Below are 26,588 nucleotides of genomic sequence, written 5' to 3'. Positions count from 1 at the left end.
AATACCCAAGACACAACTAGATTTCACTCCATATTCTAAGGCATTGATGGGGTGAGGTCACAATCACAAAAACAAAAATCCTGATTTTCCTGCATTTAGAATCATATTACTGGAAGTTTTCCTAATTTTATTTTTCGGAATTTAACCAGATTTGTTTTAATTACTTTTGGCTTTATTGTTTGAATATAGATGTGTTTTTAATTATTGTCTGGTATTTTGAAGTTACTTGGTTAGGAATGTTATTGATGGGTGGAATATAAATTTGTTTCAAATAAATAAACATAACAAGATAGGCCTCTCCCCCACTCTTTCAACAAGCATTCCCCACTACAAAATATCCCCTCTCACAAAACTTCCTCCATGAAAAGAACAGCCTAGTCACTCCTCAGGAGCTCCCCATGGGGTAAATACTCTTTTGGATGCCCCTTTACAGATGTTTAGCCCCACAAGATTGGATTTCCATAGGCAGGTCTATGCTTTGGAAAGCAAGACAACATACACTACATATTATCACAAGTATGGAACAGGTGTGCACATCTGGATTTCCATAACAGATGGTACAAATGTGAAAAGTTACAAGAGATCTAAGTTCATCAGGTACCAGAAACCTTGTTTGAAAGAGAAAAAGCTCTCCCAAACTCTTGAGAAGGTGATGCCAGTAACTCACCATTTTTAAAGGCCGCAGCGATTTCACATCTGCTTCAGCACTCAGGGATGAAGACAGAGACTGACCTGCTTCTAGAACGTAGGCCTGACCCTCATAGTGGCAATCAGAATACGCCAACCATCTAGGCAGGAAAAAGAGTTTATAAATTCAGTTAAACTCCTAGAGAAAAGACTATTCACTCACTCAGGAATTCCAACCCTCAGTCACTAATTAACTTCCTGATAACAAAGCACAGTAAGACATATTTATTTATTGGGATTTATTAAGCACCTTTATGAAGAGAGTCACCCAAGGTGGTGTACAGCAGGTACAGTTTAACATAATACTCACAATTTTGTTAACAGCATGACAATAGTAAAATAACCAAGAATAAACATAAATATAATAAATGAGGTAAACTTGACAAAAAGTAGATTGAAACCTAATAATAGCACTACCGTGAAACAGTAACAAAAATATACACATTTAGCACTGGAATTCAATATGAGTAAGAGATGGGTGTACTCCTTTTCTTCACCAGGTTAAAGACTGATGTACACAGATGCTGCTGCATCTAGAGCTCATGGTGTGTTAATTTAAGTGGCAAAGGCGGTATCTCCAGCTCCCACCAGTGTTGTTCAAAGTAACAGAACAAAAGGGTTTGAGATCTTCTAATGCAGCAGCACAAGACACAACCCACAAACAGGGCTCAGGTGATTCAAGGGATGCAGGAAAACCCTCTACAGTATAAGCAGTGAGAGGAAATCAGATTGCAAGGTGTTATAAGGACATGAGAAACTCCTCCAGTATGACAGTAGAGGAGTGAGAGAAGAGCAGTCCAGGAGATTATAGGGATATGGGGAACCAAACTCCCCTACTGTTACAATCAGTGCTTTTTTTGTGCCGGTACGCAACGGTACGGCGTACCGGCACCTTTTTTTTTTGCTCCCCCCGCCCCGTGAGTCCATGTCCCGCACGCAGTGCCAGCCCCCATTTCCGGCCGCTGCTGCTTCTCCTATTGAGCAGCAGCGGCCGCTACACAAAGAAAAAGATTTTTAAAAAACTTCAAACCTGGCTGAAACGCGGCACTCCGGCACTGTAGACAGCCATTAGGCATTGGCTGTTGCCCCGCAGCCGCTCCTCCTCTTGCCTCTACGTCACTGCGCTCCTCCGGGGTCTTCCTCCAGGGGCAGTGACGTAGAGGCAAGAGGAGGAGCGGCTGCAGGGCAACAGTCAATGCCTAATAGCTGTCTACAGTGCCGGGGTGCCGCGTTCAGCCAGGTTTCAATTTTTTTTTTTAAATCTTGTTTTTCTTTGTGTAGCGGCCGCTGCTGCTCAACAGGAGAAGCAGCAGCGGCCAGAAATAGGGGCTGGTGCCGCGTGCATCGCGACTTCGCGCCTTCGCGGGAAACTTGGCAGGGAGAGGGAAACCAACAGAGGGAATGATTGGGGAGAGAGAAAGAGGGAAAACAACAGAGGAAAGGATTGGGGAGAGAGAGAAAGAGGGAAAACAACAGAGGGAAGGATTGGGGAGAGAGAGAAAGAGGGAAAACAACAGAGGGAAGGATTGGGGAGAGAGAGAGAGAGGGAAAACAACAAAGGAAAGGATTGGGGAGAGAGAGAGAGAGAGGGAAAACAACAGAGGGAAGGATTGGGGAGAGAGAGAAAGAGGGAAAACAACAGAGGGAAGGATTGGGGAGAGAGAAAGCGGGAAAACAACAGAGGGAAGGATTGGGGAGAGAGAGAAAGAGGGAAAACAACAGAGGGAAGGATTGGGGAGAGAGAGAAAGAGGGAAAACAACAGAGGAAAGGATTGGGGAGAGAGAAAGAGGGAAAACAACAGAGGGACGGATTGGGGAGAGAGAGAAAGAGGGAAAACAACAGAGGGAAGGATTGGGGAGAGAGAGAGAGAGGGAAAACAACAAAGGAAAGGATTGGGGAGAGAGAGGGAAAACAACAGAGGGAAGGATTGGGGAGAGAGAGAAAGAGGGAAGGATTGGGGAGAGAGAGAAAGAGGGAAAACAACAGAGGGAAGGATTGGGGAGAGAGAGGAAAAACAACAGAGGGAAGGATTGGGGAGAGAGAGGGGAAAACAGATGGAAGGATGGGGAGAGAGGGGAAAACAGATGGAAGGATGGGGAGAGAGAGGGAAAAACAGATGGAAGGATTGGGGAGCGAGTGGAAAAACAGATGGAAGGATGGGGAGAGAGAGAGAAAGAGGGAAAACAACAGGGAAGGATTGGGGAGAGAGAGAAAGAGGGAAAACAACAGAGGGAAGGATTGGGGAGAGAGAGGGGAAAACAGATGGAAGGATTGGGGAGAGGGGAAAAACAGATGGAAGGATGGGGAGAGAGAGGGAAAAACACAGATGGAAGGATTGGGGAGAGGGAAAAACAGATGGAAGGATGGGGAAAGAGAGAGGGAAAACAGATGGAAGGATGGGGAGAGAGGGGGAAAAACAGATGGAAGGATGGGGAGAGAGAGGGAAAAACAGATGGAAGGATGGGGAGAGAGCGAGGGAAAACGGAAGGATAGGGAGAGAAAGAGGGAAGACGCTGGATGGAAGAATGCAGAAAGAAATAGGGGAGACACTGGAAGGATGGGGAGAGAAAGCAGAGCTGCTGGATGGAAAAGGGGAATAGAGAAAGACTGGAGAATAAGAGGAAGGGGCATGGGGAGAACAAGGGTGAGGAAAAGATGAAAAGCCACAGGTAGATGAAGGAAATTAAAGAATGGATAGTAAGAATGAATTAAATCTGGACAGAGAGAGAGCCTGAAAAATATTGAAGAAAGCAAAGAAAAAGGAGACAAAAATGACAAATGGCACAGAAGAGTTAAGCGAAAATAAAGGAAAGGAGAATCACAGACTGGGACCAATATGGAAAGAAAAACAGTCACCAGACAACAAAGGTAGAAAAAAAATCATTTTATTTTCATTTTAATGTTTGTAATATGTCCAATTTGAGAATTTACATTGGCTGTCTTATTTTGCACTGGGTATACTGGAGCTGTAAGAGCTTACAGAGATTATTTATAATGAAAAAAAATCACGTTATTTTTTTCTCCTATAGTACTGTAATATTTTCAATGATGTCTGTTTATCTGCGCCATGGCTGGTATAGGGGGTGTGGTTAATGTGGGTGTGGCTATCATAGGGGTGGAGCCATATGTGGTGACCCCGCCCATAATGAGTACCGGCACCTTTTTTTCTACAAAAAAAGCACTGGTTACAATATACCAATAAGAAGGGAGCACAGCCCAGGGCTTTACAGGGACATGGGGGTACTCCAATACCCCTACTGTATAGGCTGAGAACAGAGCAGAGTCCAGGTTACAGTGACATAGGAGAGAGAACTCTTCTACAGTATAAGGGGTGAAGGAAATCAGAATACAATTGTTAAGGGACAAGGTTGAAATCCTGTAGCGTGACAGCAGAGGGATGAGAGGAGAACTGTTACAGTACAGCGGTAAGAGGGGAGCATAGCCAGGAGGTGAAAGAAATTTAAAAGGAGGGCTCAGGTTTAAAAAGAGGTTCAGTACTCACACGCCTGCCTTTATACTTATATGAGAATCTGTCAATCGTGCAACTTCACTTTGCACACAGATGGGCTCATCCGCTGGGCAAGTCTGAGGGAAGATCTCCACCTCTGGTACCTCACTGTCCTGCCGAAACAAATATAATGGCTGAAGGCTCCATAATGTCATGGGCTGAGGTAGCATCTATCAGACACAATGGTGCATGCAAAGGAATGTATGTAAGGGGATGGATGTGTGTGCATGGGAACATGTGTGTATGATGAGGTTTGTGCAAGGGGATGTGTGTGTGCATGGGAACGTGTGTGCACGGGAACATGTGCGCATGACGAGATGTGTGTATGGGAAGGTGTGTGCATGAGGAGCTGTGTACATGGGAATGTGTGTCCATGAGGAGGTGTGTATGGGAAGGTGTGTGCATAGGGAGGTGTGTGCATGTCAAGGTATGTGCATGACGAGGTGTGTGCATGGGGAGGTTTGTGATGGGAAAGTGTGTGTATAGGAAGGTGTGTGCATGATGAGGTGTGTGACTGGGAAGGTGTGTGCATGATGAGGTGTGTCTATGGGAAGGTGTGTGCATGGAGGGGTGTGTGCATGCAGAGGTGTGTGCATAGGAAGGTGTGTGCATGACGAGGTGTGTCTATGGAAAGGTGTGTGAATGCAGAGGTGTATGCATGATGAAGTGTGTATATGGGAATGTGTGTGTGTGCATGATGAGATGCGTGCATGGGGAAGTATGTGCATAAGGAGCTGTGCGCATGGGAATATGTGTGCATGATGAAGTGTGTGGTTGGGAAGGTGTCCAAGAGGTGAAGATGTGTGATGAGGAGACGAAGTGTGTGCCCGGAAAGGTGGGCAAGGGAGCTGTCTGCACTTCTACATCCTACTAACATTATTACTGTTTTATTTCTTTTCAGTTACACACCTGATTTATTTTTCTGGTATATGCTGATATATTGTCCATATAATTAGAGAACACTTAACGAAAACTCTAGAGCTAAAGGTTATGATGGTATATAAAAGCTTTATTATTATTATTATTACCTGATTTTTAAAGTATCACCCTGTTTATTTTAAAGTTATATTCTCTCTCTGCCTCTCTATCTCATTCTAATACATTTCATATTGTATATGTTTACCGTTTTTAGAAAGAATGAATCCAGAATGTGTCTGGTCTTCTTCTGAAGTTCTGCCCCTTCTCTTGGGCCTATCCCACATCTACATGCAGGTGATGCTAGTTCAATGTGGGTAATTGTATAACAGTGTGCCGATAGGCACCTACTTTCCTTTATAGAATACTAGCATAACTAGTACATCTCTACTTATGTAGTTAGGTGCAAGCACTTACTCCAGCCATACAGCTTATGCAAATGCTCACTCCTAAATGCTGCAGATATGCATGTATCTTAGTATGAGTTCCTCCCACCCTCTGTCTGTGCTTAGTCAGGGTTTTTGCCACATACTCGCATATGTGGTGGTACTTTTTAGTAATATGACTACGATACTCCTCGCTTTCAGTTTTGCTGCTTTGTTTGTAAACAAAGGTCTAAAGTTTTTGCCTTAAACAGAAATCTCTGGAAGCACAGCCTGCTGCTGCTCTAGAATTGAGTCTACTAAATAAAAAAAAAAGTTCATATCAAGGCAGCATAATAGATGGGAAAGAACAGCTCTTTGGGCCATGCATTAATAATTATTTTTAATGTAAAAACTTCTGCAATAATATTTTTAGGATAAAGAGTGTGTGCCCTACGTTAGCATGTATAAATGCAATCACTTAAAACAAAGAAGCACTTAACCACACCTTTCAGAATGTAGTTAACCTCTTTTTAGAGTAAAATGTTCACCTTTCCATTAACATAGGTTATAGTAACACACAGTAATATCAGTGCCACCCTCCCTGCTCCTTTTCCACCCACTCGCTTACATTAACATAATATATTATATTATTATTAATTATATTATTATATATTAATATAATATATTATGTTAATGTAAGCGAGTGGGTGGAAAAGGAGCAGGGAGGGTGGCACTGATATTATTGTGTGTTACTATAACCTATGTTACTGGAAAGGTGAGCACTTTACTCTAAAAACTACACTGGCTCCCAATCAAAGAACGCAGCCTTCAAAATCTGCACCCTGGTTCACAAAATCATCTACGGAGAAGCCTCAAGTTACATGACAGACTTGATCGACTTACCAATTAGAAATACATCTGAATCAACACGATCTTATCTAAATCTGCACTACCGATGCTGCAAAGGACTTAAATACAAAACAACTTACACATCTAGTTTTTCCTACATAAGCACACAATTGAGGAACGCATTACCAAAAGCCTTGAAAATGATGTACCACCACCTAAACTTCCAGAAATCACTAAAAACCAACCTGTTTAAAAAGACATACCCTACCGATCCAACTTAAATGCCTAATCTCTGCAACATGTAGCTTTGGTTTAGGGACAAGTTGTATAATTTAGGCCCTGCTAGTTCTACTGTCAACAGCCTTTGAGTATTAATAAACACATTACCTTCTGTACTCGTCGGACAGAGCCAATCACAATGATACTGGGATCCAGTCTCCTGCTGTTAAAATCCCATAGGTCTGTCACCACAGTCTCCCCTTCTTCCAGAACACAAGTCTGGCCTTGGAACATCGGTTTATCATACAAAATCCAGCTAAATGGGAAAAAAAGTAAAACTTAGTCTCAAAAATTTACAGTACCAGAACTTTACAAATCAACAGCATCTCTCCAATGCAATAGACCCAGGTTCCAATCCTGGCCCTGGGTTTTCTTCCTATAATCACTGATGCCTAGCAGTGCTCATGGCATTGGAAGATGTGGAATGACAGATATTGCTAAAAACGACACCTGCTTGATGACTGAAGAATGTACTCTAGTGATCCAGTAGAGGAGGGAGGAGTGGGGGGCATCTGGTCCACAGTTTTAGACAGAACAATTCTTGCTATGATGCTCAAGCTTTAGAGATAGGGTAGAAGTAATGAAAATGGAGAAACATGGTAGCCACAATTGATGGTGTCTCAGGTTCCTGTGCACCACGCTCCTCCCATCTTTCACCATGGCAGCATACAGCACCAAATCAGGTCCCATTTGATGGAGGGCCAAGCAGTCAAACTGAGATAATCAGTCAGAAAGAAATATGTACTTCAGGCAGCAGAAAACTCCCTTCAGCTTCCATTAACTTATTCCCCATCTGGAAATAATAAGCACAGTTCCTTTGCCTTCATTCCAGTTACTCCTACGCTCTGCTGGACTGTTCCTCTGTTATGTATTAGCTGCCAATTAATTTATTTCTTCTTAATCAAACTGTCCAGGGCAAAACTAAGTAACCTTCTTTGTAGTGGAACATGAGACTTCTGCTAAGATAGAGGACTCACTGTGCCACAAAGCAGAGAATTATATATGTCCAATAAAACTCAGTGAAAAATGAAAAAAAAATTTCCCCAAACATCTATAAAAAGACAGCCAAAACTCTCTCCTGGAGTTCTGCCCCAGTCTTTGACATGGCTACACTTGAAGCCAGCCACCTGCTGGCAGTGAGAAAAGGTACTGCCCCCATGTCCAAGCAAGTCCCGCCTCGGAGCAGGAATACATCTGATGGTCAAGCAACAGCATTGGATGAATTTCAAGTCTTGTCCTAAGTGGATAGGTCTCAGCTGTTTGTTGGCCTATTCAAGAGCCCTGCTTCTTTGTCATTTATTCCAGATTTGCTGACAAAACCTATTCAGCCCATTCCAAGCACTGCTTAGAACCATCCTCTTGGGATTTTTTTTCGGGGGGGCGGGGGAACTATTTTTATCGAGCAACTTCCTATCAAATAAACACTTCATAGCAAAAGGATAATACAAAAGAACAAATCTTCACAGCAAATGAGTTTGTACAACTGTCCGGAAAATAAAGACCTGTACAATGTGCTTCAGAATGAATGACCCTCATAAAGGCTAAGCTATGTTTGGCCTGGAACATAACAAACAAAATGAATAGATAGATAGATAGATAGATAGATAGATAGATAGATAGATAGATAGATAGATAGATAGATAGATAGATAGATAGATAGATAGATAGATAGATAGTCATGCTCTTCACCATTAGGTAAATGCTCCCTGGACTTATTTTTAATGCTGCAGAATACATACAACATCCTACAGTGCCGGAACCCGCTTACTCAAGCAGTGCAACAGAGGAACACTCTTCCTGATACTAGCACTCTTGTATTGGTGCTGGCTTAGCAACACATCACATTACATTACATTAAGTGCTACTTGTGGGGTCCCTCAGGGCTCCCCTTTGTCTCCAACCCTGTTTAATGTGCTGATGTCCACTTTAGGTCTAGTATTACGTTCTGCTGGTTATAAGGTTTTCAGTTATGCAGATGATACAACAATACTGCAACCCATCTCTCAGACAGCTAAAGATACTGCAACTGGAATAAGAGATTGCATCCAACTTCTTGAAACATGGATTAAAACTTACTGTATGAAACTCAATAAAGATAAAACTAATTTTGTTTTGTTAGGTCAACCAAATTATTTGTGGAATGCTAATGTGTTAAAGCTGGGGAGTGAGGGGGGGGGGGCATCGTGAAGGGTTTCTGCTGTAACAGGGGGATTTGCTGAGGGAAGGGCTGTTCCACGATGAGTGTTGCTTGGGGGGTAGGGGGGTGGGAGAGGTTTGGGTGTCAGCAGTTACATTCATTATGAATTCATGATTAAATCAACAATGAATGTGATATAAAATACTTGATTGTGGTCTTTTTTTGGCATTCCTGGAATCTACCCAACACTTTCTTTACATTCCAACTACTGGAGTTGCTGTCAAAGCCCATGTCAACTTATTTGAATCCTTCTTGTCTTGCAGGACACAGACTGTAAAAGCCTGCCCGGCATCGTCCTCATGTTCCAGCTACTGAAGTTGCTGTTGAAGCCCTTTCCAGGCCATCCTAAACGGGCCATATACAGGACACAAACCGTACAAGTTTGCCCGGCAGCAGCCTTAGTTCTTCACAGCTGGAGTCCCCATCTAAGCGCTACTTGACACATCCACAAACATGTAGTCACTTCTTGCATGGGCATTTACACCTGCAAGGTAGATGCATTTCTGCTTCTTATGCTAGTATTTTATAAAGACACATACAGGATTATTTTCGAAAGAGAAGGACACCCATCTTTCGAAACAAATCGGGAGATGGGTATCCTTCTCACAGGGTCGCCCAAATCGGCATAATCAAAAGCCGATTTTGGGCATCCCCAACTGCTTTCCATCACGGGGATGACCAAAGTTCTCAGGGGCGCGTCAGAAGCATAACTAAGGCAGGTCTTGGGTGTGCCTAACACATGGGTGTCCTCAACCCATAATGGAGAAAAAAAGGGCGTCCCTGACGAGCACTTGGACGACTTTACTTGGTCCTTTTTTTCTTACGACCAAGCCACAAAATAGTGCTTGGACTGACCAGATGACCACCGGAGGGAATTGGAGATGACCTCCCATTACTCCCCCAGTGGTCACTAACCCCCTCTCACCCTCAAAAAACATTTTTTTAATTATTATTTGCCAGCCTGTATGCCAGCCTCGAATATCATACCCAGCTCCATGACAGCAGTATGCAGGCCCCTGGAGCAGTTTTAGTGGGTGCAGTGCACTTCAGGCAGGCAGAACCAGGCCCATCCCCCCCTACCTGTTATACTTGTGGTGGTAAATGTGAGCCCTCCAAACCCCACCAGAAACCCACTGTACCCACATCTAGTTGCCCCCTTCACCCATAAGGGCTATAGTAGTGGTGTACTGTTGTGGGGAGTGGGTTTTGAGGGGGGGTTGGGGGCCCAGCACACAAGGTAAGGGAGCTATGTACCTGGGAGCTTTTTATGAAGTTCACTGCAGTGCCCCCTAGGGTGCCAGGTTGGTGTCCTGGCATATGAGGGGGATCAGTGCACTACGAATGCTGGCTCCTCCCACGACCAAAGGGCTTGCATTTGGTCATTTCTGAGATGGGCGTCCTTAGTTTCCATTATCGCCGAAAATCAGAAACGACAAAGTCTAGGGAAGACCATCTCTAGGGACGACCTAAATGTCAAGATTTGGGCGTCCCCGACCATATTAGCGAAACAAAAGATAAACGCCCATCTTGTTTCGATAATATGGGTTTCCCCGCCCCTCTGCCGGGACGTCCTGCGAGGGCGTCCTCAGGAAAACTTGGGCGCCCCTTTTGATTATGCCCCTCATAGGCATCTAGGTATCTTTATAAAATGCCTACTTGCTCTCATAAACGACATGTCCCATTATAAAATTACCCTCATGTGGTAAATTCTATATAGGTCACTTAAAGTTAGACGCCAAAAGACTGGGCACTAATCTAGTATTATTTAACAGCAGAAGTGCACGCCAAACTGTTATAGAATACTAGAGTAAGTCCACAGTTACATACCAAAATGTAGGGTAGTTAGTGGGGTCCCGCAGGGGTCTGTGCTGGGTCCGTTGCTTTTTAATGTATTTATAAATGACCTAGAGATGGGAATAACTAGTGAGGTAATTAAATTCGCCGATGACACAAAATTATTCAGGGTCGTCAAGTCGCAGGAGGAATGTGAACGATTACAGGAGGACCTTGCGAGACTGGGAGAATGGGCGTGCAAGTGGCAGATGAAGTTCAATGTTGACAAGTGCAAAGTGATGCATGTGGGTAAGAGGAACCCGAATTATAGCTACGTCTTGCAAGGTTCCGCGTTAGGAGTTACGGATCAAGAAAGGGATCTGGGTGTCGTCGTCGATGATACGCTGAAACCTTCTGCTCAGTGTGCTGCTGCGGCTAGGAAAGCGAATAGAATGTTGGGTGTTATTAGGAAGGGTATGGAGTCCAGGTGTGCGGATGTTATAATGCCGTTGTATCGCTCCATGGTGCGACCGCACCTGGAGTATTGTGTTCAGTACTGGTCTCCGTATCTCAAAAAAGATATAGTAGAATTGGAAAAGGTACAGCGAAGGGCGACGAAAATGATAGTGGGGATGGGACGACTTTCCTATGAAGAGAGGCTGAGAAGGCTAGGGCTTTTCAGCTTGGAGAAGAGACGGCTGAGGGGAGATATGATAGAAGTGTATAAAATAATGAGTGGAATGGATCGGGTGGATGTGAAGCGACTGTTCACGCTATCCAAAAATACTAGGACTAGAGGGCATGAGTTGAAGCTACAGTGTGGTAAATTTAAAACGAATCGGAGAAAATTTTTCTTCACCCAACGTGTAATTAGACTCTGGAATTCGTTGCCGGAGAACGTGGTACGGGCGGTTAGCTTGACGGAGTTTAAAAAGGGGTTAGATAGATTCCTAAAGGACAAGTCCATAGACCGCTATTAAATGGACTTGGAAAAATTCCGCATTTTTAGGTATAACTTGTCTGGAATGTTTTTACGTTTGGGGAGCGTGCCAGGTGCCCTTGACCTGGATTGGCCACTGTCGGTGACAGGATGCTGGGCTAGATGGACCTTTGGTCTTTCCCAGTATGGCACTACTTATGTACTTATGTACTTATGCTATGTGCATGGTTGGCATAAATAGTCACTTTAAATGTGGCAGTTGGGTGTGTTAATGCAAGTATTCTATAAAGAGTGTGCAAGAATAGTCAGAAAGCCCCTGGCACACCTATGCCCTTCCTTTGTATTAGCACGCAAGAGAAGTAAGGTACGCTGATTCTAGACTAGGGGTGTAAATCTGTTATGTGTGCAAGTGCCAATTAGTGCTTGTTACGTCAATTATTGTTATCCATCACCAATTAAGAACATAAGAATGGTCATACTGGGTCATACCAGTATCCTGTTTCCAGTAGTGGTCAATCCAGGTCACAAGTACCTGGTAGAAACCCAAATAGTAGCAGCATTCCATGCTACAAATCCCAGGGCAAGCAGTGCCTTCCACATGTCTGTTTCAATAGCAGACTATGGACTTTTCCTCCAGGAACTTGTCCAAACATTTTTAAACCCAGATACGCTATCTGCTGTTACTACATCCTCCGGCAATGAGTTTCAGAGCTTAAGTATTCGTTGAGTGAAAAAAATATTTACTCCTATTTGTTTTAAAAGTGTTTCCATATAACTTCACTGAGTGTCCCCTAGACTTTGTACTTTTTGAAAGAGAAAAAAATTGATTCTTTTCTACTTGTTCTACACCACTCAGGTTTTTGTAGACCTCAATCATATCTCCCCTTATCCGTCTCCTTTCCAAACTGAAGAGCCCTAAGCTCTTTAGCCTTTCTTCATATGAGAGGAGTTCCATCCCCTTTTGCATTTTAGTCGCTCTTCTTTGAACCTTTTCTAATCCCGCTATATCTTTTCTTAGATATAGCAACCAGAATTGAATGCAATACTCAAGGTGAGATCACACCATGGAGTGATACAAGGACATTATAGTATTCTTGGTCTTATTTGCCATCCTTTTCCTAATAATTCCTACCATCCTGTTTACTTTTTTGGTCGCTGCCTCCGCACAGTGGGCAGATGATTTCAGCATATTGTCTACAACAACACCTAGATCTTTTTCTTGGGTGCTGACACCCAAGGTGGGCCCTAGTATCAGGTAACTATGATTTGAACTATTCTTCCCAAAGTGCATCACTTTGCATTTGTCCAATTCAATGACAATTAGTTAATTATGCTACATGACTAGCTTGCCCTATTCTAGAACTGCACACCCTAACTTTCGATGCCATTTGTAGAATTTGGGGGATAGGGCCAGAGGAGTTAGACAGATTTTACCAACACTATATAAAACATATCAATGCCTCTGAATACTGACCCGCTTATCCCTTGAACTGTATGTGATACTGTTGCAACCCTTACCATCCTCTCACAACTCTGATCAAGGTTTCATCTGAAAATGTCCAGGATGTGGCATTCAGAACATCCCCACATATCTCCAGCTTGTTTTTGCTGCCAGAAACATTGTAGATAACCATCTGAAACAAGCAACATGAATAAAGACTGGTGCAAGAACGAGGCAGACATAGTTCATGTCACTGTAACATCATCAAACGTTTTATCACTAGCTATCCTTGGGAGGGTGATAATGAAGTGTTAGAATAAAAGAAAATATTATGGACTACATCCACAGGGCAGGCTTAACCACTAAGCCGACTAAATGGCTACCTAAGGTGGCAGCTTCTAGGGGGATAGCAAAGAGCAGGTGCAGTCAACGCAGAACAATAGATAGCCACAGAATCTCAAAGAAACATTTATGTCTATTTTCATTTGCAGAGAGGGTGTGCAATTTTTGAATAACTGATCAACCCAGTAAACTGCTCTTTATCCAGGTATTGGCTTTTGGAAACTGAAGAGGCGAGTTCCCAAAACTTAAGTACATTTCTTATGACCTCAGCTCGGTGTTAAAAACTGATCACTTAAACCTGGAGCTGCTACTGACCAGTTCATAAGATGAAACAAATCATTCATTTACAGTTATGTTGAGCTATATTAGGGATTCTGTACATACAGAGTAAGTCACTGTCTGTAATTACTCTGTCTTATCTATCTATCTATCTATCTATCTATCTATCTATCTATCTATCTATCTATCTATTTAATCTTTGCATACACCCTATAGTGTCTATTAAACTGTGTTATTGCATATTGTAATGTAGTACACTATGCCATACCTTGTATTGTTATTTGAATATTTTTACTGCTATAATTGTCTACTGCCTATGTTTGACTTATTTTTACTGTACACTGCCTTGAGTGAATTCCTTCAAAAAGGCAGTAATTAAATCCTAATAAATAAACAGTCTTTGTACCAGCTTTATATACGACCATTACAACATAGCTGTTTACAATACACACACATGTAAGAAAGAAAAAAAAAAGCAGAGCTAGAAAGGAAGAGGAGGAAAGAACAGCTATGGGGAAGAGGAGCCTCTGGGGTCTTTCACTGTGCTCTGATTATCAGATGCATCACTAGGAAATCAAATGATGTGCCACACACTGTTGAAATGAGCATATACACTTACCTTCCCCGGTCTTGGGTTACATTTTAAGCCTTCCCTGTCAATATGATTCTGAAATGGAAAATATATGATGTTTAGGAGATGCATGTTGAGTGACAAGCTTGAAACCGCCAGTCCCTAGAACACAGATGAGGACTTAGTCTGCCATGATCCACACAATCCCATATGGGTGTGCCTTATGTTTACAAGGAAACATGTACCTGAATGAAACTTGTGTTGAACCACTACTGAAAAGGTGTGAGCTAAATTCAAATATATAAAGAAATGTGAAGCAAAACTCACAAAGCACTAGCTGATCAAAGCAGTGCCCAGAACACTGTCATGTCTGTCCTCACCATCTTTAAGCATTTTTCTCAGTTTCTCTTCTCTTATTTTATGTTTAATTTTAGAGAGATTTTATTTTCCTGGTCAGCCCCTCTAAGGTTTGGAGCTTTCTGGCATAATTCCCTGTTTTGGTCTAGGCATCTACACTGGCCCAGGACTGTTGGGCAGACTGGATGGAATGTTCATGTCTTTATTTGCCGTCACTTACAATGTTACTATCAGGCTTATTTTCGAAAGAGAAGGAAAACTTGGGCGCCCCGTTTGATTATGCCCCTCCATGTTACCCTCACTGCTAAGCCAGTGGGATCTCACTATTTATTTTAGGAGGTGGCAGGTGGCTACAAATGAGAACAATCTGAGATGTCTGCTGGTGGCTACAAGTACAATGGGTTCTGGAAAATGCATGCTAGAAGTGAATTAATTTGCTGGAATACTTAGTCCGGTCAGTCTATGGGGAAAAGATTAGTAAATTGGTAGTAAATTGAGCTCAAATATGTTGCTTTAGGACAGGGGTTCTCAACCCAGTCCTCAGGACACACCCAGTCAGTCTGTTTTTTGGGATATCCACAAAGAAAATGCATGAAATAGATTTGCATACAATGGAGGCAAATTTATCTCATGCATATTGAATCTGACTGGCTAGGTTTGTCCTGAGGTCTGGGTTGAGAACCCTTGCTTTAGGGTAATGTCTCAGGGCAATGTAGAAAGCTACCGTGAGACGTACCACAGAGTGTACGCACATGTTACTGGCCACACAATGCAGAAAGGGGCATAGAAGGGCAGCATAGAAGGATTGGTCAAGAGGATTAGTGCCAGTATGAGGGATTTAAATAACAGTGGCCAGAACAAGTGCCTGCAACATTAAAAGACAGAGACAAAATCAAAAGTGTTAGCACGCGTCTGCATCTATTATTCTGTGCATAAATATCAGCCTTGTAAAAATGTTAGGTGCAAGAAGGTTTTAGAGATTATTTATGTGCTAAACAATAGGCGCTGATTTGTGCTGGCACTTTTGTTCAGACATGCACAAGTGAGACGCCCTTTGTGCACATGTGTCTAGTAGGCTTTTCCTGATCAACGCACAAGTTCTGCATGCTTGAAATTAGCATTTCATTAACCTACTGCATAACACAGTTTTAATTTTGCTGTAGAAGCTACATGCTCAGAGTGTGCAGCTCTACTGAGTGGCTGTCTGCATCGACCCTTCAGCAATCAAAAGAGTGGGGGTGACACACGATAAAACTTCATTACAAACTCAACAGTTAAACAAGCTTCAGGGTCTACCTTTTCCAAACTGAGTGGTACCCATTAAATATGTTTCGAGTTTTAGTTTAAGTAATTCCCAGTATAAAAAATCAAAGCTAGGAAGGATTTCATTTTGCGCTTAGATGAATTCTGATATAGTTTATGACTTTTTAACTATAGGTGCTTTGTCAGTAAGGGAGTATTTCTTACACTTGACTGCTGGGAGTTTCTTGGTCCACCCCTACTTTGGTTCTTAGTACTCTTTAAGTAGGGTCTCTTTCCCTTAGTTTTGGTCGGTATTTGTATAGTTTACGCCAAACAATATGCAGCTGAAAACTAGTAGTTTAAGTCAAGAGGTACTGCGGCAATTCTATAAAGTTGCGTCACTTCGTGTGTCAAAGGCACCACTGAGTTGACAGATAGATGCCTATCCTGCTTAAAATCGAAAGAGAAAAACGCCTATATTGCAACCCAAATCAGGAGATGGGCGTCTTTCTCCCGTGGGCGCCCAAATTGGTATAATCGAAAGCTGATTTTGGGCGTTTCCAACTGCAATCCATCGCGGAAACGGGTAAAGTTGACGGGGCGTGTTGGAGGCATGGTGAAGGCGGAACTGGGGCGTGCTTATCGGCTGAGGAGAGATGGGCGTCTTTAGCTGATAATAGAAAAAAAGGCGTTTTTACCGCGATTTTGGGTCACTTTTTTGGACCCTTTTTTCACAAACAGGTCCCAAAAGAGTGCCCCAACTGACCAGATGACCACTGGAGGGAATTGGGGATGACCTCCCCGGACACCCCAGTGGTCACTAACCCTCTCCCACCAAAAAAAAAACAAATTAAAAACTTTTTACAGCTTCTATGCAAGCCTCAAATGCCGTACCCACCTCCATGACAGCAGAATGTGTTCTATCCTCTGACAGCCTTTCCCTGGTTCTGATGTGGCTCTCGGGTGAGTGTGACACCTTTTCTGTTATGCGCACTGCAGAGTCACATCAGCAATGCATTGTGGTGGGTGTAGGGTATTGGGCTCCGTGATTCCAGTAGCTTGTGGCAAATGCTCACGATGTTGGTAGTTGGTAGGCTCTAATCCCATGGTGCTTTTCCCCCTGCTTACTGGGTCAGAGTGTGCCCTGTTTTGTTTCCGGTAGTCCATGAGGTAGTGGCCATTTTTGTAAGCCAGTTTTAGATCCCTTTCATGTGTTAGCCACGTTACAGAACTTAGTTCTTACCTTGAATGTGGCTGAAAGAGGGCATTGTACACCATTCTGCCAGCTCTGACCTACTGCTAATCTCAGTACCAGGGAGACTCGTTGCCAGTGTGGCACAACCTCTGATCTGCAGTTAACTGTGAGTAAAGGCGGTTATTCCAATAAAGGACGTTTTCGGAGAGATTAGTCTTCAGCTGTCAACTGGTGTGCCAATGTTATATAGCAGCAACCAGTCCTAGAGGCCTGCGTGTATGCAGGTCCCTGGAGCACTTTTAGTGGGTACCGCAGTGCACTTCAGCCAGGTGGACCCAGGCCCATCCCCCCTACCTGTAACACTTGTGCTGGTAAATGGGAGACCTCCAAAACCCACTGTACCCACATGTAGGTGCCCCCTTCACCCCTAAGAGCTATGGTAGTGTTGTACACTTGTGGGTAGTGGGTTTTGGGGGAGGGGGTTGGGAGCTCAGCACCCGTGGTAAGGGAGCTATGCATGTGGGAGCGTTGTCTGAAGTCTACCGCACTGACCTCTAGGGTGCCCAGTTGGTGTCCTGGCATGTCAGGGGGGAGAGTGTACTACAAATCGTGGCCCCTCCCATGACCAAATGGCTCGGATTAGGACGTTTTTGAGCTGGGCGTTTTTAGTTTCCATTATCGCTAAAAAAACAAACGTCCAGCTCAAAAACTTCCATTTTTTTGAAAATACGGTCTGTCCCGCCTCTTCACGTACCCGTTTTCGGACATAGACGCCTATGGAGATAGGCGTTCGCGTTCGATTATGACCCTCCACGTGCTCTAGGTGCTATTCTATAAGGTAGCGCCTAAGTGCCATAGCTCCTAATTGCATGGGAGGCCTATACATGGGCAGAGCATGGGCAAACCATGGGCATGTCTTCCATATATGCATGGAGTTTATAGATACCATAAACTACCACGATCAGTTGGTGCACCTAGGTGTACCAACTTACAATTGCCATTCGCATGGCATAAAAGGGCATACCTATATCTGGGGATGCCAATGCCAACCTTACACTAATATTCCATAATGGAATCTTGGCACCAAGATGCCATTATAGAACTGGTGCTAAGTCCACAGTATCAATTACCCCCCCCCCCCTTCTATTTTAGAGCACACTGTGTAAGAAGACCACATGAATCTGTGGTCAGGCAGAGGAAAATCATCTCGCATCAATAAGACCGAAAATTTATTGTAATGAGAAAATAAGAATGAGTTTGGTGCCCTCTATCCCCTCTCCAACATAGAAGTATCTTGGTATAAAGGACTCTAGTTGGTAGCCTTCATAGAAAGATGGACGATTGAGCAGTCATGTGAAATGGAAACTTTATGCAGTGATTTTTCCAGACTGATGCAGTTTCCAGCCATTTGCTTTAGTCAGTCTTCTGGTTACAGTCACAACCTTACAACTTTCTATTTTCTGATCAGGCCAATAATTTCCATAATGTGCACAGAGGAAGGGAGACAGACGGGTGATGCCATAAAATTTTAATGCACATACTACACTGCCTTAAACAACATATTGGCATCCAAAGTTACTTTTACTGTTCCATTTGTTTTCCTGCTACTTGGTAGGTTCTGAATATTAAGACTAATTTTCAAATGTCTCCTACAGCTGACAAAGGGGCCCTTTTACTAACATGCACTTACCAAGTGTTAAATGCAAAAATCAGCATACAGTAAGTGTAAAGCCTGTGCACTGTTTGAGGTATTCCCAGCATGTTCCAATACCGATCTCACACTAGAAGGCAACCGAAACAGGAGTTTTTAGTTTTGGCTGAAACTAAATCGGCGGCTGAAATTCACTGCACAGTTTCAGCCAAAACTGAAGTCTAAACTGAAACCGGGTAGTATGACTGCCCAACCAAAAGCAGGCTGCACAACCACCCTGGTCCCAAGGTCACATGGCAGAAAGTCATCCCCTCCCCACTGAAAGCTGCCACCCTCCCACCACCCATTGGCCCTCTCTTAGACCTACCTTAGAAGCGCTGGTGGCCTAGTGGCCTTGTCTGAGGATTGAGCCCCACAGTCTCGTGGCAGCCATTTTGAGACTGGATTTGCATGGGCAGTAGCAACAGGGGTTCCTCCTGCCCACACTAGGTCTGATCTCATAACGGCTGCCATGGGAGACCCCAACAGCCATTCTGACTGTGGAACTGACATGGGAAGGAGCGAGTGGGGATCACCCCTGCCCTGACAAGGCTACTATACCACCAGAGCTTCTAAGGTAGGCCCAGGGAAAGCCTATGGGTGTTGGGAGGGTGGCAGCTTTTGGCTAGAGGGGCGGCAGAGGCTTTCAGTGTGTGTGTGGGGTGGCGGCTTTCTGTCAGGGGAGCCAGGGGGCCATGCAGCCTATTTTTGGTTGGGGGACATGGGAATTTTGGTTTCAGCCAAAAATGCACTGGCATTTTTAGCCAAAACCAAAACATGGCCACATCCAGATTTCAAACCACTTTTGGCGCTAAAGCCAAACCCGAAATTCAGTCGGCATCTATTCCACACAGAAATACAATTTACTGTGGAATAAGGTATGTATCCAGTAAATGGATCCATGCAAACTGCACAAGTGACAGTGCACAACAACTGACTGTGTGTTAACTTCAGTGTGCAGTTCATGTCCATTCTCTGCCAATACAGGCTATATGCAGTTAGCATGTGAATTAGTGCACATCAAGGGGGCACTAGATGTAATAAATGACTGCTACTTGGAGCAACTGGTCCAGGAACTGACAAGAGGGGGAGCCATTTTGGATCTGGTCTTTGGTGGCGTGCAGGGCATAGTGCGAGAGGTGGCAGTGTTGGGTCCCCTGGGAAATAGTGATCATAACATGATCAAGTTTGAGCTATCTGGGATGAACCTGCAAAGGAAATCTACTGTAGCTGCATTTACTTTTCGAAAGGGTGACTATAATAAAATAAGGAATATAGTTAAAAAGAAGCTAAAAGTATCGGATGCTAAGGTTAGGACACTAAATCAGGCGTGGACATTATTAAAAAATATCATCTTGGAAGCCCAGACCAGATGCATTTCACATATTTGCAAAGCTGGAAAGAAGAGAAAATGACAGCCAGCACAGTTAAAGGGTGAAGTAAAAGAGGTTATTACAGCCAAAAGATTGTCATTCAAAGAATGGAAAAAGGACCAAAATGAAGAAAATAAGAAGCAACATAAGCACTGGCAAGTTAGATGCTAAGTATTAACAAAGAAGTCTAAAAACGAATATGAAGAGAAACTTGCTGCAGAGGCTAAAACTCACAGTAACAACTTTTTCAGGTACATTAGAAGAAAGCCTGTGAGGGAATCTGTGGGACCGTTAGGTCACAAAGCAGCAAAAGGGACACTCAGGGAGGACAAGGCCATAGCAGAGAAAATGAATGAATTATTTGATTCGGTCTTTACGGAAGAAGATGTAAGACATCTGCCTGTAACGGAAATGGTTTTCAAGGGTGATGATGCGGAGCAACTGAAAACAATCTCGGTGAACCTGGAAGATGTACTGAGCCAAATTGACAAATTAAAGAGTAGTAAATCACTTGGACCAGACGGCATATATCCAAGGGTACTCAAAGAACTCAGACCTGAAGATTGGATGGTACCAATGTGACACTGATTTTTTAAAAAGGGTTCCAGAGATGATCTGTGAAATTACAGTCTGGTAAGCCTGATGTCAATGCCAGGTAAAATAGTGAAAATCATTATAAAGAATAAAATTACAGAACACATAGACAAACATGGTTTAATGGGCCAGAGTCAGCATGGGTTCAGACAAGGGAAGTTTTGCCTCACCAATTGATTTCTTTGAAGGCTTGAATATACACGTGGATAGCCGGTTTCTGTATCTAGATTTTCAGAACGCTTTTGATAAAGTTCCTCATGAGAGATTCTTGAGAAAATTAGAGTCATGGGATAGGAGGCAAAGTTTTAGTGTGGATTAGGAATTGGTTATTGGACAGAAAACAGAGGGTTAAATGGTCATTTCTCTCAATGAAGGAGGGGAACAGTGGAGTGCCACAGGGATCAGTACTGGGACCGGTGCTATTTAACATATTTATAAATGATATAGAAATTGGAATAACGAGTGAGGTGATCAAATTTGCAGATGACACAAAACTATTCAAGGTTGTTAAAACACATGCGGACTGTGAAATATTGCAGGAAGACCTTAGGAAATTGGAAGACTGGGCATCCAAATGGCAGATGAAATTTAATGTGGACAAATGCAAGGTAATGCACATTGGAAAGAATAATCTGAATTGTAGTTAGCTAATGTTAGGGTCCACCTTGGGGGGTCAGCACTGAAGAAAAAGATCTAGGTGTCGTTGTAGATAATATACTGAAAAATTCTGCTCACTGTACGACAGTGGCCAAAAAAGCAAACAGAATGCTAGGAATTATTAGGAACAGAATAGAGAAAAAGACCGAAAATAATATAATGCCTCTGTATCGCTCCATGGTGTGACTGCACCTTGAGTATTGTGTTCAGTTCTGGTCGCCGTACCTCAAAAAAGATATAGCGGAATTAGAAAAGGTTCAAAGAAGAGCGACCAAATGATAAATGATAATACAGTCAGGGACACCCAAATCGTAAAATTTAGGTTGACCTTACAGATCGTCGTCCTTAGAGATGGTCGTCCCCAGTTTTCGTCCATAATGGAAACCGAGGACGCCCATCTCAGAAACGACCAAATGCAACCCATTTGGTAATGGGAGGAGCCCGCATTTGTAGTGCACTGGTCCCCCTCACATGCCAGGACACCAACCGGGCACCCTAGGGGGCAGTGCAGTGGACTTCACAAATTGCTCCCAGGTGCATAGCTCCCTTACCTTGTGTGCTGAGCCCCCCAACCCCCCCCCCCAAACCCACTCCCCACAACTGTACACCACTACCATAGCCCTAAGGGATGAAGGGGAAGGGAAAGGGAAATGGGACTTGATATACTGCCTTTCTAGGGTTTTTGCAACTACATTCAAAACGGTTTACATATATTCAGGTACGTATTTTTGTACCAGGGGTAATGGAGAGTTAAATGACTTGCCCAGAGTCACAAGGAGCTGCAGTGGGAATCAATTCATTTCCTCAGGATCAAAGTCCACTGCACTAACCACTAGGTTACTCCTCCACTCAGGGGGGCACCTACATGTGGGTACAGTGGGTTTCTGGTGGGTTTTGAAGGGCTCACATTTACCACCACAAGTGTAACAGGTGGGGGGGGGGGGGGCCTGGATCCGCCTGCCTGAAGTGCACTGCACCCACTAAAACTGCTCCAGGGACCTGCATACTGCTGTGATGGAGCTGGGTATGACATTTGAGCCTGGCAAAAAATATTTAAAATGTTTTTTTTTAGGGTGGGAGGGGATTGGTGACTACTGGGGGAGTAAGAGGAGGTGATCCCCGATTTCCTCCGGTGGTCATCTGGTCAGTTCGGGCACATTTTTGAGGCTTGGTCGTAAAAAAAATGGACCAAGTAAAGTCGCCCAAGTGCTCGTCAGGGATGCCCTTCTTTCTTCCATTATCGGTCAAGGACACCCATATGTTAGGCACGCCCCAGTCCCGCCTTCGCTATGCTTCCGACACGCCCCCATGAACTTTGGTCGTCCCTGCGACGGAAAGCAGTTGAGGACGCCCAAAATCGGCTTTTGATTATGCCGATTTGGGCGACCCTGGGGGAAGGACGCCTATCTCTCGATTTGTGTCAAAAGATGGGCGCCCTTCTCTTTCTGCTTGCCCTGGGATTTGTAGCATGAAATATTGCCACAATTTGGGTTTTTGCCAGGTACCTGTGACGTGGTTTGGCCACTGTTTAGAAACAGGATATTGGGCTAAATGGACCATTGGTCTGACCCAGTATGGCTACTCTTATGTTATGTTCTTATTTCTATAAAGTGGCATCAAGATGCAGATGCCACAGTGGGATGTGCTTATCATCAATTCTACAACAGCTTCTGGGCACACTTAAGCTGTAATAGAATATAAGCAGAAAGCTGCTTTGGCATGTCAAAATGTAAGTGTGCGTTAGTGTGCCTAGGTGCACCATGCAATGCTCGCAACTGATAGTTTTCTATAAGTTATGCACTTCACTTGGTGACATGCCCATGACATGATCATTTCCTACCCACATATATGCCCTCGCACGGTTGCATGCTATGAGACCCTTTTACAAAGCTGTAGTAAACACTAATGTTTGCTTACTGCAGCAAAAAATGGTATACGTAATTTTGGGATGTGTGTGTGCTACCTAGTGCTAAAAAATAACATTTATTTCTTGGCACAGGAGGTGTAACTAGGGTAGAGAGTAGACCGATTAGCACGTGCTTAACAAGTGAACCCTTACCACCTACATAATAGATAGCAGTAAGGGTTCATGTGCTATCCTGTTTTAATGCCCACGTACTAACGGCAAAATTACCACATTACTACTACTACTACTACTACTACTACTATTTAGCATTTCTATAGCGCTACAAGGCATACGCAGCGCTGCACAAACATAGAAGATAGACAGTCCCTGCTCAAAGAGCTTACAATCTAATAGACAAAAAATAAATAAAGTAAGCAAATCAAATCAATTAATGTGAACGGGAAGGAAGAGAGGAGGGTAGGTGGAGGCGAGTGGTTACAAGTGGTTACGAGTCAAAAGCAGTGTTAAAGAGGTGGGGTTTCAGTCTAGATTTAAAGGTGGCCAAGGATGGGGCAAGACGTAGGGGCTCAGGAAGTTTATTCCAGGCGTAGGGTGCAGCGAGACAGAAGGCGCGAAGTCTGGAGTTGGCAGTAGTGGAGAAGGGAACAGATAAGAAGGATTTATCCATGGAGCGGAGTGCACGGGAAGGGGTGTAGGGAAGGACGAGTATGGAGAGATACTGGGGAGCAGCAGAGTGAATACATTTATAGGTTAGTAGAAGAAGTTTGAACAGGATGTGAAAACTGATAGGGAGCCAGTGAAGGGTCTTGAGGAGAGGGGTAGTATGAGTAAAGCGACCCTGGCGGAAGATGAGACGGGCAGCAGAGTTTTGAACCGACTGGAGAGGGGAGAGGTGACTAAGTGGGAGGCCAGCAAAAAGCAGATTGCAGTAGTCTAAACGAGAGGTGGCAAGGGTGTGGATGAGGGTTTTGGTAGAGTGCTCGGAAAGAAAGGGGCGGATTTTACGGATGTTGTAAAGAAAGAAATGACAGGTCTTGGCAATCTGCTGGATATGAGCAGAGAAGGAGAGAGAAGAGTCAAAGATGACCCCAAGGTTTCGAGCTGAGGAGACAGGGAGAATGAGAGAGCCATCAACAGAAATAGAAAACGGGGGGAGCGGGGAGGTGGGTTTGGGGGGGAAAATGAGAAGCTCGGTTTTGGTCATATTTAATTTCAGGTGGCGTTGAAACATCCAGACAGCAATGTCAGACAAGCACGTTGAAACTTTGGTTTGGATGCAAGGTGAGATATCAGGAGTAGAAAGGTAGATTTGGGAGTCATCAGCATAGAGATGGTAGGAAAAGCCATGGGATGAGATTAATGAACCAAGGGAAGAAGTGTAGATAGAAAAGAGGAGGGGACCAAGAACAGAACCCTGAGGTACGCCGACAGGCAGAGGGATAGAAGTAGAAGAGGATCCACCAGAGTGAACACTAAAGGTGCGGAGGGAGAGGTAGGAAGAGAACCAGGAAAGGACAGAGCCCTGGAATCCAAGTGAGGACAGGGTATCGAGAAGTATGCTGTGATCGACAGTGTCAAAAGCAGCGGAAAGATCAAGAAGAATGAGGATGGAATATTGACCTCTGGATTTAGCCAGTAATAGGTCATTGGAGACTTTAGTAAGCGCAGTTTCGGTTGAGTGGAGAGGGCGAAAACCAGATTGTAGTGGGTCAAGAATAGCATGTGAGGAGAGAAAATCAAGGCAGCGGCGGTGAACAGCACGCTCAAGTAATTTGGAGAGAAAAGGAAGGAGGGAGATGGGTCGGTAATTAGAGGGACAAGTAGGGTCGAGTGAAGGCTTTTTAAAGAGAGGTGTGACTACAGCATGTTTAAAGGCAGCAGGGACAGTCGCAGTGGAAAGTGAGAGGTTGAGAATGTGACAGATAAAAGGAATAAGAGCAGGAGAGATGGCATTAAGAAGGTGGGTGGGAATGGGATCAGAGGAACAGGTGGTACATTTTGAGGAAGAAAGGAGAAGTGTAGTTTCCTCAGTAGTAACTTCAGGAAAGGAGGAAAGGGAATGAGGGGAAGGAGAGAGAGGGGAACGGACTAGTGGAGGGAGAGGTGGTGAGGTAGAGAAAGCAAGGTTTATCTTTTGAACCTTGTTGTGAAAGCATTCAGCAAGGGTCTGAGGAGATAATGAAGGGGGAGTTGGGGGAGGGGGCACCTTGAGGAGAGAGTTCAATGTGGTGAAGAGAAGTCGAGGATTAGAGCCAAGAGAGTTGGTCAGTTGGATATAATAATCCTGTTTGGCACGTAAAAGAGCAGATTGGAAGGAGGTCAGCATGAACTTAAAGTGTAAGAAATCAGCAAGGGCCCGAGATTTCCGCCAGAGGCGTTCGGCGGAGCGGGTACAGGAACATAGGTAGCGGATATTAGAAGTCAGCCAAGGTTGGGGTTTTGTACGCCTTACAGGGCGGGTCATCAAAGGTGCAAGAGTGTCTAAGGCAGAGGATAGAGTATTGTTGTAAGAAGAAACAGCCTCGTTGACAGATGTGGATGGTGCCACAGTAGAGAGGAGGTTTGAAACATGGGAGGATAGAGATGAAGGGTCAATATCATGAAGATTCCTAGATAAATTAGATAAGAAAGGACAGGACTGGGAGGGAGGAGATTTAAGTGTAAAAGTTATAAGATGGTGATCAGAGGAGGGAAGATCAGAGGCAAGGAAACTAGAGGGTGAACAGTTGGAGGAGAAGATGAGATCAAGACATGGCCATTAATAGAAAAAAACAGGAAATTTGTCCATTTTACTCCAGTGGTAAAAATTACTTTAGAATGCAGGAAAGGCCCACGTATGGACTGCTAAGACTACTTTTTACTGCTGTTTACCTATGTGACTTATGTGTGCCAGTTACAGAATAGCGCCTAGCACTGATGCGGGTAACTTCCAATTATGGGCACCAATCACACATGTAAGTGCTAATATTCTGTAACACACCCATACTATTGGTTCCTACCTTTGGCACCAGCTTATAAAATTGCCTTTTAACTGTCATGCATGCTTGTTAATGGTTACCGCATACTAGGTCACAGGCTAGCTGCTTAGAATGCTTTAGTAAAAGGGTTCGAGAAGGAAATGAGTACTCAAACATGCCACATTCGAGTAAACACCACTGGATTTGGTCATGTTAACTGTTCAACAAGAAAACCAATGGGTCAATATTTAAAGCGATTTAACCAGCAGAAACTGCCCCTAGCTGGTTAAATTGCCTGTTGGGGATATTTTGGGGGCTTTCTGGCAGCAGAGTTGGCACTTAGCCAGTTTAGTGCCGATACTCGGCACTTAACTGGCCAGACTAACCACATAACTCAGTCCTATTTTTATGCAGTACCCCTAAGTACTGAATATCACACTTAACTGGCTATGTTTTAGCTGGCTCCACAAACTCAGAAATTCAGTGCCGAAGCCTGGACATGGCCCAGC

At 43.9% G+C, this 26,588-nt stretch overlaps 1 protein-coding gene across 1 annotated transcript in view; it reads right to left on the bottom strand.

Moving 5' to 3' along the window:
* The window catches only part of CRYBG3 (crystallin beta-gamma domain containing 3), a 138,939-nt gene that overhangs the window by 47,354 nt on the left and 64,997 nt on the right, over window positions 1-26,588 (bottom strand). Inside the window, exons 5-9 of the mRNA XM_030204260.1 lie at window positions 14,196-14,243; window positions 13,033-13,148; window positions 6,713-6,860; window positions 4,191-4,309; window positions 668-788 (exon numbers count right to left, since the gene is read on the bottom strand). Of these exons, the coding sequence (XP_030060120.1) occupies window positions 668-788; window positions 4,191-4,309; window positions 6,713-6,860; window positions 13,033-13,148; window positions 14,196-14,243 (552 nt within the window). The remainder of the gene's footprint in view (window positions 1-667; window positions 789-4,190; window positions 4,310-6,712; window positions 6,861-13,032; window positions 13,149-14,195; window positions 14,244-26,588) is intronic.

This window comes from Microcaecilia unicolor, chromosome 5 (genome assembly GCF_901765095.1).
Source record: "Microcaecilia unicolor chromosome 5, aMicUni1.1, whole genome shotgun sequence".
In the NCBI taxonomy this organism is placed as follows: domain Eukaryota; kingdom Metazoa; phylum Chordata; class Amphibia; order Gymnophiona; family Siphonopidae; genus Microcaecilia; species Microcaecilia unicolor.
The sequence above is the reverse complement of the archived record's forward strand: the minus strand, read 5'-3'. Positions and strand labels throughout refer to the sequence as shown.